This window comes from Xylocopa sonorina, chromosome 3, assembly GCF_050948175.1.
Source record: "Xylocopa sonorina isolate GNS202 chromosome 3, iyXylSono1_principal, whole genome shotgun sequence".
Taxonomy (NCBI): Eukaryota; Metazoa; Arthropoda; class Insecta; order Hymenoptera; family Apidae; genus Xylocopa; species Xylocopa sonorina.
Genome location: NC_135195.1, coordinates 3992360 through 4009191, shown reverse-complemented (window position 1 = coordinate 4009191; position 16832 = coordinate 3992360). Strand labels below are relative to the sequence as shown.

Below are 16832 nucleotides of genomic sequence, written 5' to 3'. Positions count from 1 at the left end.
TTTAAACGGCTCTGCAATGGCGGCAAATGGCCGATCACGTCGACAGGCGTGCCAGCAATAATAACACCAACTTAACAAGATAAACTGCCGGCTTAATCAGAGATGCGCCGTTGCTCGTCGTTTGATCGTTCTCCTCATCTTGCCTCTGTTCAAAGTTACTCCGTTCCTTTTGCGACTGCCAGCCCTGAAACTTTTCTAATAAATGCAATCATTTTTTTTTCTCTTCTTCTTCTCCCTTTCTTACACCCTTTCTCTCTCTCTCTCTCTCTCCGTCTCTCTTTTCCTCCCTCTCGTTTCCCGTTCACTGTCTCAAGTGGCAAGTGTCTCATGGAGAACTTTAACGAGCGCCTGGCTCATCCACCCCGCGAGATCCAGGGGGTAAGTCACCCCGTGTAAATTGGAAAGATAAGTGAAATACGCGCGCAATTTTCACCGCCAATGAGAAGCACTCTCGAGGTCGTGTCACGTGGCACGCGTGTTCGCACGCGTTTACGTGCGAGCCACGCGATGCGTCTCAGTTACCTGTTCGCCTCTGAAGGGTAAGGAGGCAAGGAAGACATCGTGGCGACCAAACAACATTTATTCGTTCGCGACACGACCCATTTCGCAATGATCGATGTTTACTTTCGCTGTGGGCGCGAAACGTACCAGCTTGCTTGTTCACTTTCCACCCCGTCGTTCACGCGACGCACTACTCGCCACGCGACGTTTTTACGCGTCAGAATCGTGGTCGCTTTAAAGGAATTCCAAACGACGTTGGAAAATACGGGTCCGTTCGTTTTGCTTGGGAATACGTAGGCGAAAATAAAGTTCCACGGTCGGTTCGCATTGTGCGTTCGCGTGATTGCTCGTCTGACAAATGGTAGTTTTGCTGGTTCGAGGGGAGTAATGGGAATTTGTTTAGGGATGAACGTCGAAATTTGTTACGTGGGATGTTTGTAAATTAGTGGTTATGCTTGGTCGAAGAGTATTCCACGCGTAGATAAATGAATTTTATGAATTATAAACTGTGTATGTGTGTTAGTGCAGGAGATACTTCGTATAATAGAGGAACGCTATGGAGCCATCAGTAAGAACGCAAGATGGTTCAGCCATATTGTCGCAATCTACTTTCAAACCTTTCTGAGGTACGTACATCTATTTTTTGACATTCTTAATTGAACACTTATTAAAACACCATACCTAGTCGATCTGTACATATATATAGATAATAAATTTGGAGAAAATACGGTTCGAAGTTATAAGCAATACAATTTCTTTGTATTTGCATACATATATATATATTTTTTCATTGATTTATAAGCCTCATATAAACCTTAATAGTTACAGAAGTTGAAGAATGTACTAATGATGACTTCCAATTAAAGCTATTAATATTAATATAAAGAAATAGAAAATAGAAATTAGGAAAAGGAATAGAAATAAAAAAAGGAATAGAATTAAAAAAAGGAATAGAAATAAGAAATTAAATAATAACCTATTTTTTGATTAAGTATTAAATTTTAACTTCCAGAAGCCACATTATCGTTAATACTCTTGCACCAGCAATACGATAAAAAATTCGTATTAATATTTCAGCGCGTATTGCTTCAGAATTTCGATAATAAACAATCAAACCAAATCTAATCCATCTCATCCTAAAATAATTGTTAACCTATTCGAAAATTCGAAATCGTATTTCGAAATATTGCAGCGGGGGTAAAAGCGAAATCCAAAAGTAATAAAAATTATACCACCGCGTCCCGTCACTGTATCGCTTTTTTTTATTCCAACTCTAGAAACGAAAAATCCGTATCAATATTTTCGCCACAGCTCACTATCACCGATATCACTGACACCTCTGCGATACACGCGCAAGAACGCGAACGAAAAAAAGGGAGAGAGAGAGAGAGAGAGAGAGAGGAAACGTACCAGGAAAAGTCGCAATTCCTCGCTCACCCCCCCAGCGTATCGTAACACTTAGAAAAAGCAATAATCATAGCAAGACAAAGCTCGTTACAACGTTCGACTTTTTCCACCGGCGAAATTGCGTGACACGCCCCAACCGTGGATCGTTTCCGTGCCCTTTCTCTGCGGCTAGCCGCGATTCGAGCCGCCGTCAAACGAAAATAAAACACGTAACGAGGACAAAAATTGATACGTTTTAATGGAACGATCGTGGGACGGGCGCGCGCTCGCGATTTCACCTCGACGACGATTATCGTTAAGAAAATTACGGGGTCGTTTCGCGGCCGATTACATATTCCGTTCGAAAGAAATATCCTCGATCTGAGATCCAGGCGAGTTCTTTCGACGACGAAATGAATCCATTCGTCATTGGTTCCTTACGGACGGCCATTACTTATACGCGTCCAACTATTTTTGGCGACAGCCAAAGAATTATGTTGAGCAGCCCCCAAAACGGCGATCCGATAACACCTATCAGCCGTTTCCACGTTAATGAATCAATATATCCCGATATTAATTAAAGTTTGAACGTTGTCCCTGCCACACTTCCCTTGAATGACAAACCGTTCCCCGCGATTATTCCTTTCCTGTTTCCACGGCTGGTGGAAGGTCTGAAGACGCAGGAGACGAGGGTCGCGTGCGAGTCTTGTGATTAATTGGAATTATTTGCAGCAGAAAAGTTCTCGATCAGTGTTATTAGCTTGTATCACAGGGTGAATTAGGAAGAATTAGCTATCTGAGATCGCTCGTTTAGCAAAGTAAATGTGCTGAATTGGTTTTTACTTCTTTTTTTTTTCTTGGAAGTACTGGGGAACGACGATGAAAATATTTCGCGTATCGGCTCGCGTGATGTTTCATTCAGTGTCGTTTGGCAGCGCGTAAGTTCATTTTGCGGGGAAACAGCGAGGAATTTCCGGGATCATTTCAAAGTAAACAGCGTAGATTATACGCGTAATGCGGGGCGGTGGCGCGACTCGAAAAGAAGTCAATCTACATGAACAAATGAAACGGGAACGTGGAATAATATTTTTTCATTCGGGGGGCCTCGTTTGTGAGAAAATCCAGGTCGGAAATTCGAGCGGCGCGCACGCATTTGGTTAACCCACGAATGAATACGGGCGGTACAATCGACGCGTTTGTTTTACATGAAAAAATAAGTCGAAAATGCGGGCCGGATTACTTTTGTACGCGCTTTCATTTCGGGGAAAAATCGACGTTCAATTTTCGCAATTTGTTTAGCTAATTGACTCGATCGATTGATTCGAGAATAACATACAGCTGATATTCAATTCTTCGATGCGTTCAGAAGACAGCAAGCCTAATTAAATTTAGATTTTGAACAATCGTTTCGTGAAAATATTTTTGGCAACGTCGTTGTTAAAATATGATGGTTCTCTAAGGTTTCACCCTCTTCTTCTCGCGCGAGCAGCAAATAACAGATAATAAAAATAGTGGAAATATATCAATTTATACAGTTCTTATCGGGGAAGGGTAATTACGACACGGTTAAATTTAGATTTTGAACAATCGTTTCGTTAAAATATTTTTGGCAACGTTGTTGTTAAAATATGATGGTTTTCTAAGGTTTCACTCTTTTCTTCTCGCGTGAGCAGCAAATAACAGATAATAAAAATAGTGGAAATATATCAATTTATACAGTTTTTATCGGGGAAGGGTAGTTACGACACGGTTCCGTCGCTCTTCGTTCCCTTCGAGTTTGATTTCAAGGAGAAGCGAAAATTTCGGATAACTACTTTCCTGGAACTCTCGCAGATTTAATACCAGAGCAGAATGCTGAATAAGATTGTTGAGAAGCTCCTCTAATGTTCATCCCGCCCTCTATATCTACTTACAAATTTTCTGTAACTTCGAGCAGCAGCTATGTATTGCAATCAGAAGTAATAGTCTTGCGGCTTTTAAAGTCGCGAGAGTCACTGATTTCACGAATCGTCACGTTCCTCGGAATTCCGCTGGCAAACAGTACGTTTCCACGAGATCGTTGGAGACCGCAAAGAGGAACTACTTTGCCGCTACTACAGAAGAAATACTCTGACGAAATCGTTCGACAAACACAATATATAAAAAATACCACCTAAAAAGTCTTCCATCGAATCAAATTTAACCCACTCATGTGTCACGCATCGAACAATCAATTTCACAAATGGATCACGAAGCAAATAATTAGCTCTCGTTAAACGACTCGATCGCCAGATCCTGCTGAGCAATATCGCAAAGTGTTGCGTCTCAGCGGAACAGACCCACCCCGTATGCACCGAACGACACCCCCTCTACACCAACGAAGACTCTCCCGCGAGACAGGCTCGCTGAAAACGGTCTCTGTCGTCGTCGTCATCGTCGTCGCAAGGCTCCAGGTCCAAGGGAACGGTTAACGAGCGGCAGTCTTCCACAAGGGGAGATAAAGATCGCGAGAGAGCAAGATAGAGAAAGAGAGAGGGTGAAGCTGTGGGATCAACAACAATCGGTTGCGCTCCAGCTCGTCTGGAACACCTCGACGGAGGAAACACTTACGACAAAGGGCTTGGTAACGCCGGCTGCGGGTCGTCCCCGATGGGCAGGGGGCCGGCACACCGTCTTCGTAGAGTTCCCCGGGCGTGTTTCGATCGAAAGGCCCGTAATTGCACACGAGGGCCTCCGCGCGGTCCACGGAGCCGATGGCCATTGTAAGCTCGGGCGTCGCCCCGTCCGCGCCGCCGGTTCCCGATTGTTCGCCACCGGCCGTGTAAATTGCACGACCGCAACCGACCCGGCTAATTGTGGACGACGCGAACGGGATGTAAGACAGGTTGCTTCGCGCGGTGAAATTCACGAACCTGGAATTGAGGGGGATTGTAAATGAGGTGTTGGATCCGTTCGACGGCTGACTGAACTCGATGGCGCACGGCTGCGATCGAGAGGGTTGTTTTGCGCGGTCGAACGATACGGTTGGTTAGCAATCGTATGGATTTTGAAGATTATTCTTAGTGCGAGCTACTGGCGCGAATCGAAAAGAGTAATATTAATCTTGCGAAATTTTCTTATTTCACGATAGTAATGATTTTTATACGCGACGTTGGAGTTGAATGTCGAATTAGTAAATTTTTTTGGTTCGTCGCGAATTCTTATGCGATGCTAATGATTTTTGTATGCGACGTTGGATTTGAATGTCGAATGCCATTAGGGTGAATTGAATAGGAGTTGTAAGATTATTCTTAACGCGAATCGAAAAGAATAATACTAATTTTGTAAATTTTTTTTTTTGGTTTGTTGCGAATTCTTATGCGATGGTAATGATTTTTGTATGCGACGTTGGATTTGAATGTCGAATGCCATCAGGGTGAATTGAATAGGGGATGAGTTATTCAGGTAGTTGGATAATCGAGTAATTTGTAATTGTCTTACAGAATGTAAGAATATTCGATATTCCACGAGTTATTGTGCTAATGGTTTTGATGTTGGATCTGTCGGATATTTCTGCTGGAATGAGTCGCGCGGTGGATGACGGATTTAGGGGAAATAGGTTGTTTAGGTAGTTAGATTAGGTCATTTATAGTTATGCTGTTTGATGTCGGGGAGTTTGGAGTGTTCCGTGATGTTCTTTCACGGTTAGAAAGTAACGCGATGGCAGGGTGTTTTGGTACTCAGCGGTTATGTTCGATGCCGAATTAAATAGGGGATGAATTTAAAGAAAAAAGAACTGTTCCAGCGGATATGTATTTTATGTACTATGAGATTGACGTATATAGTACATTAATATATAAACGACACGATAAATAGGTGGAAGGATAGGATTTTCGATGTTTTGCCCCCAATACAGTTACTAACAGGCCGCTGTGAAATTTCGATAGCGCTAATAATTAAATCAACGTGACGCAGTCGACAAACCGTGCTGTATTATTATAATCAAAGTATTAAAATTCCATTAATTTCGCTATTTATTTCGCACCACTTCTCTGATATCACTTAGCGCCGTTGCCCGTTCATTCCCATACAATTTGATTAACCAATATTAGCACCGATGCGTGAACATCGGCCATGCATTAAATAGGACCAACTATCGGTTTCAATCATACTTAATTAGCACGCGATCGAAACCCTATTCTGTTTTTGCGACAAAACAATCCATCGAGTCCCTACGAAATTCGTATAATTGGCCACAAACATACTTTCCGTCCCGATTTACCGTTTCGTACGAATACCACCTCCCTCTAATGGCGGACACGAATCCAAGTCGCCCGCTAATGGAATACGACTGATTGTAATATCGCTGATCAAAGTCGCCTGACAAAGCGACGCGGAGGACGTAATTCTCGAAATTCTATATGAGCCAACGGAGTACATAGGATTTTCATTAAGACGGTATTCCGATCGAAGCGTGTTCGATCTTCAGCCGTCCCCTCGACCAAAGACCGTATCTCGGGGATGGCCCCCTCCGCCGCGGATGGCACAGAAGCCGAAGTTGGAGAAAAGAGCCGTGACGGTTAGAGAAAGAGCCCAGTGTAAACCTTCTACTAAATTCAAAGGCGAGTTAACAGTGTCTACACACGCTGGGATCGAATAGTCCCATTCACAAAGTGAAAGGCCCTGGCACATAGGAGTCGTTCCGATCAATTCAACTTAGGCTATTGCACGGTGCACGGAATGACAATACCGTGTGGATTTTCTCGCGAACTGGAGCGCACACGGGCACCCATACACCCTATCACGGACACAGCCGCGCCCAAGATGTATCACCGCGAACGCGTATTGAAATACCTCGCGTCTTTTGACTCCCTTTGAACCTCGCCTATTTATCGTTGATCCCCTGAAGATTGAAGGGAAATCGTGAAATTCCACTGAATTCGCCCGGCAAGTGTTGCTTTTGTCAATATCGTACTGTTTAAGGAATGCAGCTATCCGAATGCACCCTTCGCGCACCCCTTCTGTCATTTTTCTCTTCCTCATTGTTAGAACGCGGGGAAGATATATATTGGCAATTTGTGGAATCGCTTTAAATGTACGCATTGTTGTTTTTGGAACGTGAACGGGATATTTATCGTTAATTTTGTAATTGCGTAAAAGTATGCGCGTATAAGGTATTTTTTTTTCGCGGTTGGATTTTTGTAATATTTATTTATTCGTTTTTTTTTTGCGGATTGTGACAGAGGAATATTTATTCCAGCTTTAAATTTTGATCACGAAGTGAAAAACGATTCTTGTTGACTGGTGTAAAAAATTATGAATATCTATTACTATTTGTCATTGCGATACCATTTCGCGTTGTTCAAAAAATATATTTTCTCGCCTTTCGTTCGTATGTCGCTTTGAATATTTTGTTCTACGCGTACGGTCCGATGATGAAATAAAAATGGCGGATAAATGATATTTCAAAATGTTTCTCTCATTAACAGGGAAAATTAAATTGAAGGGTATTCGTATATTTTCGAAAAATATATTTCCTCGTTCCCTCTTCGACTCTTGTTCGACGTATTTTCGCTTTTTTTAAATCAATTTTTAACAGCGTTATTTATTATTAAATATCATTTAACCATTTGATGGTGGCGTTTAATAATGTTTCGCTTATTTTGTTTAAAAATTTTGAATGGCCGTAACTCGTCGGCAAAGTACACAGAAACGGAGGGGAAAAAAAACAGTGTGAGGCCGTTTGAAAGTTTCACACGGGTCGATGATATAATGCAATTACTGAAATGTTTTACATTAGAGATAAATAAAAAAATTCTGAAAATGTTTCCCTCTGCGCGCGGTTTTATCCGCGGGAGCATCGTTCCCGCTCGTATTCGACGTTTAATTATGTTAACAATTGGAAGATAAACATTGCATAATAAATGTCGACGGTATCATAAAGCCGCGTTTATTCTTTATTTTTCTTCCCCGCGTATTGAATCGTTCATGGAAATAACCAATTTTAACGTGATGATAAAGCCCGCGCAATTAATACATATTCGTTCTTTCGTTTGCTTTTCTGACCATATTTTCCTCTCGCGCTTTTTCCTTTTTCCTCCACATTTAATCAAATGCCATCTATCTTGTTAAATTACTAACGATTCGTACTCGTTCATTCCGCCAGTCGTTTGCCGGCAGTAAACCTCCGCGAACACGTTTGTCCAACTCATTTGTATCACAAATTTGATCGAAGCAATTTTTTCGTTTTACATTTTTTTCAGCGCAGATCCGCGCGGTTGTAACAATCAGGCGATCAATTTATACTTGAACGCCTGAGTTAGTACGAAATGCAACCCCTAATTTCGATCACATCGATGTAGCTACACTTTGAAGTACAAGTTTATACCCTGCAAAATTTCGAGTTAATTGCTTTTCCAAATATTTTCATCGTGTTGATGTAACTGAGTTTCAAAGATTTCACGAAATTAATTAAAAAAAATAATTAACCGTGCTACAATTTTATTAAATATTTATGCTACTTCTGGATGAATATATCTGTTCGTTAGTTCTAGCCTAGTGTAAATATATCATCGTATTAATCCTCTGATTTCGTATAAATTCTAGGTGAAATCAGGTACGAATTTTCTGTACCAGATATACCTTGCCTCCTGCAGATTTGATCCTTTTTCTGGGGCCAAGATTTCGAACCATTTCATATTTATAATTTCGTACGACGTACTATTTCGGCTAATTTAACTTTCGCAGGGAATGAGATTAGAAAGACGTTGGATAAGGCGATTTTAGTCTCCTCGCAATCTCCATCAATCTTTTTAACAACTATTAATATTTCAAGGAAGGAAAATCGTTACTCGAGACTATTGAAACTTTGAAACGCGCTATTATAGGGGAATTCCGATTCATTTCTACGATAGTAACGAAAATGACAATTGCAATTTTCGATAAAAAGAATGTTCGTGTTAATCTGGAGTCTTCGAAGCGATGTGATGTATGCGACAAGGAGAATTCTCTTGAGATTCTATCGGTAAATCGAGAAAATGATGAAGCGTCGTGTACGATAATTACGAGACATTTGACAGGCGACACGATGTTTTCTCCTCGAATATAATTGGTCTCGTTTGCTTTACTAATTGATCGCGTCTGAGATATTGCATGCTTCGTTGGTGAACAATGAATAGGGGCGGGAGGAATGTGGAAGGGAAAGAATAAGAGCTATTGCGGTGGCTAAAGTAAATAAAGTGATGGGTCGCCCTTCGGCGCAGGGGTGGGCAACCTTTTACGGTAAGGGAGCCATATTGTAGCAATGATATATTATGTACATACTGTCTAGGGCTGCACTTAACACTTTCACAGCACCACATGCGTCGTTTGCTCGAAATAAAATATCGCTTGTATTAATACTTCATCTCGTTATGAAATATCCACATTTCGCTGAACTATGCTTTGCACAAATGCATTTCGCGATGCTCGAATGAACAATTATACAGAAAGAAAATTGTATTCATACTTGAAAACCTTCAAACGTCTAGTGTAACCACGTTTTTCTTCGAATGAACAATTATCTATAAACTGAACTACCTAGAAAGAAAATTATATTCATACTTGAAAACCTTCAAACGTCTAGTGTGACTACGTTTTTCTTCGAATGAACAATTATCTATAAACTGAACTATCTAGAAAGAAAATTACATTCATACTTGAAAACCTTCAAACGTCTAGTACAATCACGTTTTCCTACTACAATAATAAAAATGAGTAAAATATCATAATTACTACAAGCAGCTGGACATCAAAAGTCAAATAATTTAAAAACCAGCCAACCTAAATCAAGTCGAATCAATATAACCGAGCCTCCAAAAAAAAAAAAAAAAAAAGAAAACAGCACCCATTCGCAGCCTTGTTTCCGTCTTCCTCGTGAATAACATCCGCAGGATCGTATCTCTGCGCGTAATCAATCCTGGCGCGATCAAAAAAGAGCGAAAGTAAAAAAGAGGGACGGAAAAGAGTTCGCGCGCGAAAAAAGAAAAAGGGAGAAACGGACGCGGCTTGAAAGTCCGCGGTCTTCCGCGCGGGCGAAGGGCTTACCCGAATTCCGCGGAATCGAAGTCTTCTACTTGGTCGTACCATGATTGAATATGAAAGTGAATCCTCGCGGTGGACGTCGCTGTTCCCACGCTGTTCATATCGAGCACGTGCACGTTCTGCCACACTCCGAATCGTTCTGCAAAAGGAACAGACTGGGATCGATCCGATGGTTTCCCACCCTCTCTCTCTTTCTCTCTCTGCCTTAAAACCAGCTACGCGCATTCGGTATTCCGTGAATACCGGCCGTCCAGCATTTATCGAGCTGCTCGCCGAGCCACCCTCGTGTACACCCTCTCTCTGCCCACCTTAGCTCGTTTGTCGTGACCGACGTACCCGAGCGACCGAGAAAAATGGGCACCCCGTCCTGGCGCCATTCGTAGAACAATTTCGAGATCTGCTACTGCTCCCTCGTCATCCGGCTAATCTTGTTCGCCAGCTTTTTAATTCGAGAGGAATGTCAAACGAGCTGACAAATAACAGGGTTGTACGAATTTTGACGAATATTCGACGCACGAGTCACATTTTTCGGTGGTGAATTTTGTTTGTTGTTTGATGAAGTATATTGGTAAGATTGTCCTGGTGCCATTCGTAGAACAATTTCGAGATCTGCTACTGCTCTCTCGTCATCCGGCTAATCTTGTTCTCGGTGGTGAATTTTGTTTATTGTTTAATGAAGTATATTGGTAAGATTGTCCTGGCGCTATTCGTAGAACAATTTCTAGATCTGCTACTGCTCCCTCGTCATTCGGCTAACCTTGTTCGCCAGCTTTTTAATTCGAGAGGAATGTCAAACGAGCTGACAAATAACAGAGTTGAACGAACCTTAACGAATATTCGACGCACGAGTTACATTTTTCAGTGGTGAATTTTGTTTGTTGTTTGATGAAGTATATTGGTAAGATTGTCCTGGCGCCATTCGTAGAACAATTTCGAGATCTGCTACTGCTCCCTCGTCATCCGGCTAATCTTGTTCGCCAGCTTTTTAATTCGAGAGGAATGTCAAACGAGCTGGCAGATAACAGGATTGAACAAATTCTGACGAATATTCGACGTATGTATCACATTTTTCGGTGGTGAATTTTGTTTGTTGTTTAACCCTTAATATGAAGCTACTTCCATTGCCATTTATATTTGGAGTGGTATTGTTCACCAAAGTTCTGTAAATATACTGCAAAGCCAGTATATTATAATATATTGAAAGTAGGATGAGTATACTCGTCTTGGCAACGCCTAACACCCTGCCAAAAGACAAGTATACTCGTCCTTGGCAGTGAATGGGTTAATGAAGTATATTTGTAAGATTTTCCTGGTGCCAATCGTAGAACAATTTCGAGATTTGCTACTGCTCCCTCGTCATCCCTAATCTTGTTTGCGATCTTTTTAATTCGAGAGGAATGTCAAACGTGCTGGCAAATAACAGGATTGAACGAATTTTGACGAATATTCGACGTACGTGTCACATTTCTCAGTGATGATTATTGTTTGTTGTTTAATTAAGAATATTGGTAAGATTGTATCGTTGAACGTGATACTATTTTATAGTAAATATATAGTTTTAAGGGTAGATGGAAGTAATAACTTTGCTCTCCCGAGTTTTAAGCGTTGTAAGACATTTTATGGGATAAAGATCCGAAAGATCAGACGTTTCAGCTAAGAAAAGCAGATATTGATATGTTTATCCTTGTTTTTAATATTTGTTGTTTCAAGAATCTTTCGTTTTTCGTCAATCTTTTTTGAGAGACAGCAAAAATCGATTCGTTGAGCCTTTCACAAGGTTGCTCTCCATTTTTGTCTGCGCGTTTATTCGACAGTAGACCCTACGCTCGCTGATGAATTTGCTCGTTGAATGATGAAAATTTGTTACTTGGTTGTCGAGTATCTGATGGACGCTTTATACGCGCGTTGATTAAATCCATGGGATCGCGAACGGTCGATTCGGTCCTTTCATGCGTGTTCTTGAAATTACACGGTGGCTCGTAACGAGCGTTATTTTTCTCCTTCCGCCGCGGCGCGGACGGATCGATTCGTTTTCGCGAAAACAGGAACGCGCGTTTCGTTGGTAAGTATAGTTGCGGGAGTTCGAGTGGATTACCGCATCGTGTTTGAGGCTATCGACGCCGCGGAGGCTTAAAGGCAAAATATTTGCTTTCGGATTACGGATAATGAAGTTGTTCGCGTTCTAAAATGTTGTTTGCAATTCCGTCTTTGAGCTGCCCCGCCTGGGCGTAGTTTAATTTTAGAAAATATTATCATTAACATATTACAGCTGGGAGTGTTCGAACGTTTAGAGCTTCTTGTCAAAATGAAATTTTAATTCACCTTAAACGCTGGGATCGCATTAAATCTCTTAAATTAGGTTACACTGTCTGACCAGAAATTTTCAATCATCTGCGAACTAAAATGTTTATCTCAAGCAACAGTGATTTAAATGTAGGCTCGTGATAATGATCAACGAGTATCATTGATGGCAAACGTTTCGCAGTTGACACAGATTTGAAATTGAGAGAAAAAATTTCGCGTAAAAATGATAATATATCAGTAACGTATGTCTATTAATTTTGCACCGCTATAATTCTTCAAATTGAATTTATATCGAAATTGTTTTCGTTGCGATAAAAATTGCGATTTTTTTTAAACTCGTTTTTTTTAAATATATTTCGATCAATAATGTAAATGAAACTCTTCTGTTGCTCCGTTCTCATTCCAGATTTTTTTTTTATGGTTTATCAGATGAAATAGAGAATGGAGACCGAATTCCCTTTTTCATTTCACATTCTGCTTCATTCGTCTCTACCAATTCAATACTTCTAATTCCTTTAATTTAGATTACACATCTCTGATTACACTGCGCATCGCGTAACATTCTAATTTACCGTCTTTGGTTTCCAAAAATGGCTTCATCAATTCGATATATCTGATTGATCACTGTACTCGATTTCGTATTAATAATTATGTAGTTCACGTTTCGATTCTGGGTTCGTTGTACGCTTACACTTGGTGCAAGTTGGTTGAACACGGTTAAACAATAAAAATGCAATCGCTTTCGGAAGTAATATCCGTGTCGTTTCGATTTCATTTTCGCGGACGGAATTTTTCCGTCGAAACGAAACTGAGAACCTTTGATCCACGTTTACCCTTTTAATTTCCGCTAATGTATCCGAAATAAATCCGTTGATGAAACAAGTTTTAACGGTTCGCGGGTTTGCGACTGAAACTCCATATAATTAGTTCTTTACGAGTTGCGCGTTACCTCTGAAACGCGATTCCAATGGGCGGCTGTAAATATAATGGTGAACGGATCGAAAAATTTAACCAGCCAGTGGACACCGAGATCGAGATTTCCGTACACGGCTGGCCGTGATTTTTCCGATTATTACATGTTTCGACGAACGAAGGAATTATCAGGATAGAGTTAACAAATTTTTAACCGGTTTTGGGAAAGCCTTTTCGATTAAAGCTTGTTACGAACGAGCAAAAAAAAATATTGTTACCGCCTGGAACATCAACTCTCTCGATCGATCGAAAGAGTAACGAATATGATGTTAAATCAAAACGATTCCACTCTATTCATCTGATAATTCCTATTTTTACATCTTCGTGATACGAACAATTTACCATATTTTTTTATCTACCCTTCAAACATTACGAGCTGTTCGTTTATAGTCGGTTCGTTTATATTTATTTTGTTGCTGATTCAATTACCAGTTTGTTTGGAATGTTGTATTATTATTACTTACTGTTCGTATCGTGAACACTTTGTCCAATAATTTTTCGTATTTTTTTTAATTCATTAAAAGCTAGGAAAGTCTCACTGCTGTGAACAGGGTGTTTTGATACAGGTGGCTCGAATTGAAAGGGGTGGTTTTAAATGACAACACGAGACGAATATTGTTTGTCACTTACTAATTTTAGAAGAAATAGTTTCGACAATTTTTTTGCATAATCATTAATGAGGATTTATAAGACAGTGTGATGGGGGTGGTTAAATGGGGGGGGGGGGGTGATTATGTTAAAACTGTTCGAAATCATTTGCTTCAAAACTAATATCATATCATTTCACGGCATAAAAACATCCCCTTCGTCTCAAACCATTCATAACACAACACCTTTTGAAAAGTATTCAGACAACAAGTATCACAATGCCTATAAATAGCGAACTAATGAAAGAAAAAGCTGAGAACTAAGCAGAAAACACTTCGAAAACATTCGAACAGTCGATGACCGTTCCTTGCTCGTTGCGAGCTGAGCCGAGCACCCAAGTTCGCCCATCGCACCCGGTCAATAAAGCAAATGGAGTTTCCTTTTCGAACCGGCGGCGTCGTTTTTGCGGTTTGCAATTGCAAATTGAAATCAAGCCAAAACAAACTACCGGTAAAGAGACGGGGCGAGAGAGAGAAAGAGGCGGTTTATAAACAAACGCGAGTGGAACAGAGAGAGAGAGAGAGAGAGAGAGAGAGAGAGAGAGAGAGAGAGAGAGAGAGAGAGAGAGAGAGAGAGAGAGAGGAAAAAAAGAAGCGAAAGGGAATGAAGAAACGCACAGACATCGATCGCGTTCCAGGCGGGGAACAATTTCGCGTTCAAACGTGTACGTAGGATGGCTGCCGGGGTGGGATATTGAAAAATGATAGAGACGACTGAGGGGAATGAAAAATGGGCGATATCCGTGAGAGTTACTTGCCAACGTCTCGGCACTGATCTTTCTCGAGTAGGTTGCACTGCACCACCCATCGTGTCGCGATATGAGCCAGTTCGTCATCCCAGATCTGTTCGAACAAATATCGTTATCAGACGTGGCTGCGAATGATTAGCCCATTCCAGACAGTGCTGGACGGTTTACGAATTTTCAGCTTCTAGTTTTTCTTCACGAAGCGTAAATAAATCTGGTTGATGTAATTTGGATGTTGCGAGGACGTTGAGGATGTCGAGGCGTCCTATCGTTTCTCAAAAGTTTTACGATTCCCATTGCTTTCAATGAATCTACTTTACGTAATGTAAATTAATATCGTTGCTAAGATATTTCTGATGTTTTTTAACACTGGATATATCAACGTCGTTAAAATGGTGGACACGCACCTTGTTACAAAGATTCATAACTTTTTACAGAAAATTGTGTCTCATGTTTTTGAATTTTTTTTAAATGCCAAGTTTTTATTGGCACAAACTGATGCACTTGGATCGTCGACGGTTCTATACGGTGTGAAAGTTATTATCAAAATTAGTTCTCGATTCGTGGTACGTGTCGCGCGATATTTTGCGGCCAGGATTGGATGATATTGATCTGGGGAACGTGTGGTTTCAGCAGAACGTAGCTGCTGTCCACACGTCGAAAGAAACACGGTCTCTTTTAGCGAGGAAATTTTCGGATCGGTTCATCTCAAGGTTGGCTATCTGCGATCCGACACCGCTCGTGACTTCGTCTCGCTTCTGCCAAAACCACGAATGTGCAAATCCGCATGTTCGATGCGAACGTGTGATAAATGACTCCTCCTCCGTCTTTAACGTCGACTTACAAAAATTGAACTGCGTCCATTCGACAACGTTCGCGGACAGTTAAGATTGAACTGCAACAGTTTCATTGATTGATCGTTCCTTTGAAACGTACGATAATTACAAAAATTAAAATCATATAAAGTGAAATGAGGAACAATTTGCTTTGAGATTCGAATGCTATATAATTCGTGTCATCTTCTGTCACTCACTGGAAACGAATGCCACAGCATTCACGTCCACGAACGTGTTAATCCATAAATTTCGCACTTTAACAAATTTCTCCGATAAATTACTATTATTCCATTCAGAGGCGTAGATTATTACATTGAAACTGGACGTGAGGCGAAGACGAACACCGTCTCTAGCCCCGCGGGATTACTTTCGAACTCTGTGTGTTCGTGGTAAATCAGCTGTATAAATTAAAAAAAAAAATTCCATTTATAAGATATTCCGTGCATTACCCCGTCGCTCGTGCAAAATGAACCGGCGCGGATCGTTGGTAATACATGTACATATTTGATCGATGATAAATTGCGCGGGCTGCGCGAAATGTGAATAATAAATGGGCGAAATGTCACCGTGTACGTGGAACAATAAACGGAAGGTAGGAGCAGCCTTATAGGACAATGAGCAGATACGTACCAATTCCATCATGAATTTCGCTGGACGTTGTGGGCCCGGATTTCCGCGTTCCTCGTCACCGTTCGCCACGGTGTTGCGATACACATTGTGCCAATCGAGGATCGCCTCGATGTCCTCCTCGTTCGGGTCGACGTGCTCCAGGTTCACGCATCTAGGGCCATCGGTGTCGCGCTGCGGAAACGACAGGTCGAACGTTCGACGAGCTCGAAAATAACTTGGGACCATATCGATAATTCAACGTCGAATCCTTAAGATCGATTGTAATTGAATAAATCAATCGTGCGTATTAACTTTTAACTGTATCTGCTTACGCGAAGGACCGAGGGGCTGCAGAAATTAGAACCGTGGAATCAGAGACGCGCAGAAGAATTTCGTTTGGATTTTTGTTTGTTTCTGAGGGACACGTGCAAGTATAATTATTCATAAACGAATTCGTTAGTTCGAGTGATTAATTTTGGGCATCGTAAAAAATGTACAGAGTTCTACGAACTTTTCGACTCCGGAGCGCGAGTACTTTTTGAATATCGACTTGCGGTTCGTTCTGGAACTGCTGGTCTTTCACTCGCGAATTTCGTACTGAATAAAGATAGTTTCTTCAGGCTTTTTGTGCAGCAAGTGCTATCGAATTTAGTGGGAACGGTACTCTCGAAGCAAGCACTTCCTTTAAGCGTGGCTTTGCCACGCTGCTTCATCGAATTCACTTTGATATACACCAGGGTATCTTTCTTTTTGTGTTCATCACAAGTGAGAGACAGAGGTATTATATAAAT

The 16832-nt window shown here is 41.1% G+C and overlaps 2 protein-coding genes across 2 annotated transcripts in view; one reads left to right on the top strand and one right to left on the bottom strand.

Annotated features, from left to right (window-relative positions):
• Positions 1 to 16832, top strand: part of LOC143422531 (leucine-rich repeat, immunoglobulin-like domain and transmembrane domain-containing protein 2) — a 238939-nt gene that overhangs the window by 113531 nt on the left and 108576 nt on the right. The window lies entirely within an intron of this gene.
• On the bottom strand, positions 35 to 16287 carry LOC143433457 (venom allergen 3-like). Its single transcript, XM_076910794.1, has 5 exons — positions 16063 to 16287; positions 14609 to 14693; positions 9931 to 10066; positions 4477 to 4778; positions 35 to 195 (listed from the first exon to the last, which is right to left on the bottom strand). Exons 1-5 carry the CDS (start codon positions 16285 to 16287, stop codon positions 35 to 37), a joined length of 909 nt encoding a protein of 302 aa, XP_076766909.1.

Coding starts and splice junctions, on each gene's coding strand:
- LOC143433457 (XM_076910794.1), bottom strand. CDS start 16,287: ATGGTCCCAAGTTATTTTCGAGCTCGTCGAACGTTCGACCTGTCGTTT. Junction 14,694..16,062: donor CGAAATTCATGATGGAATTG/GTACGTATCTGC, acceptor TTGTTCGAACAG/ATCTGGGATGACGAACTGGC. Junction 10,067..14,608: donor AGATCAGTGCCGAGACGTTG/GCAAGTAACTCT, acceptor TTCCTTTTGCAG/AACGATTCGGAGTGTGGCAG.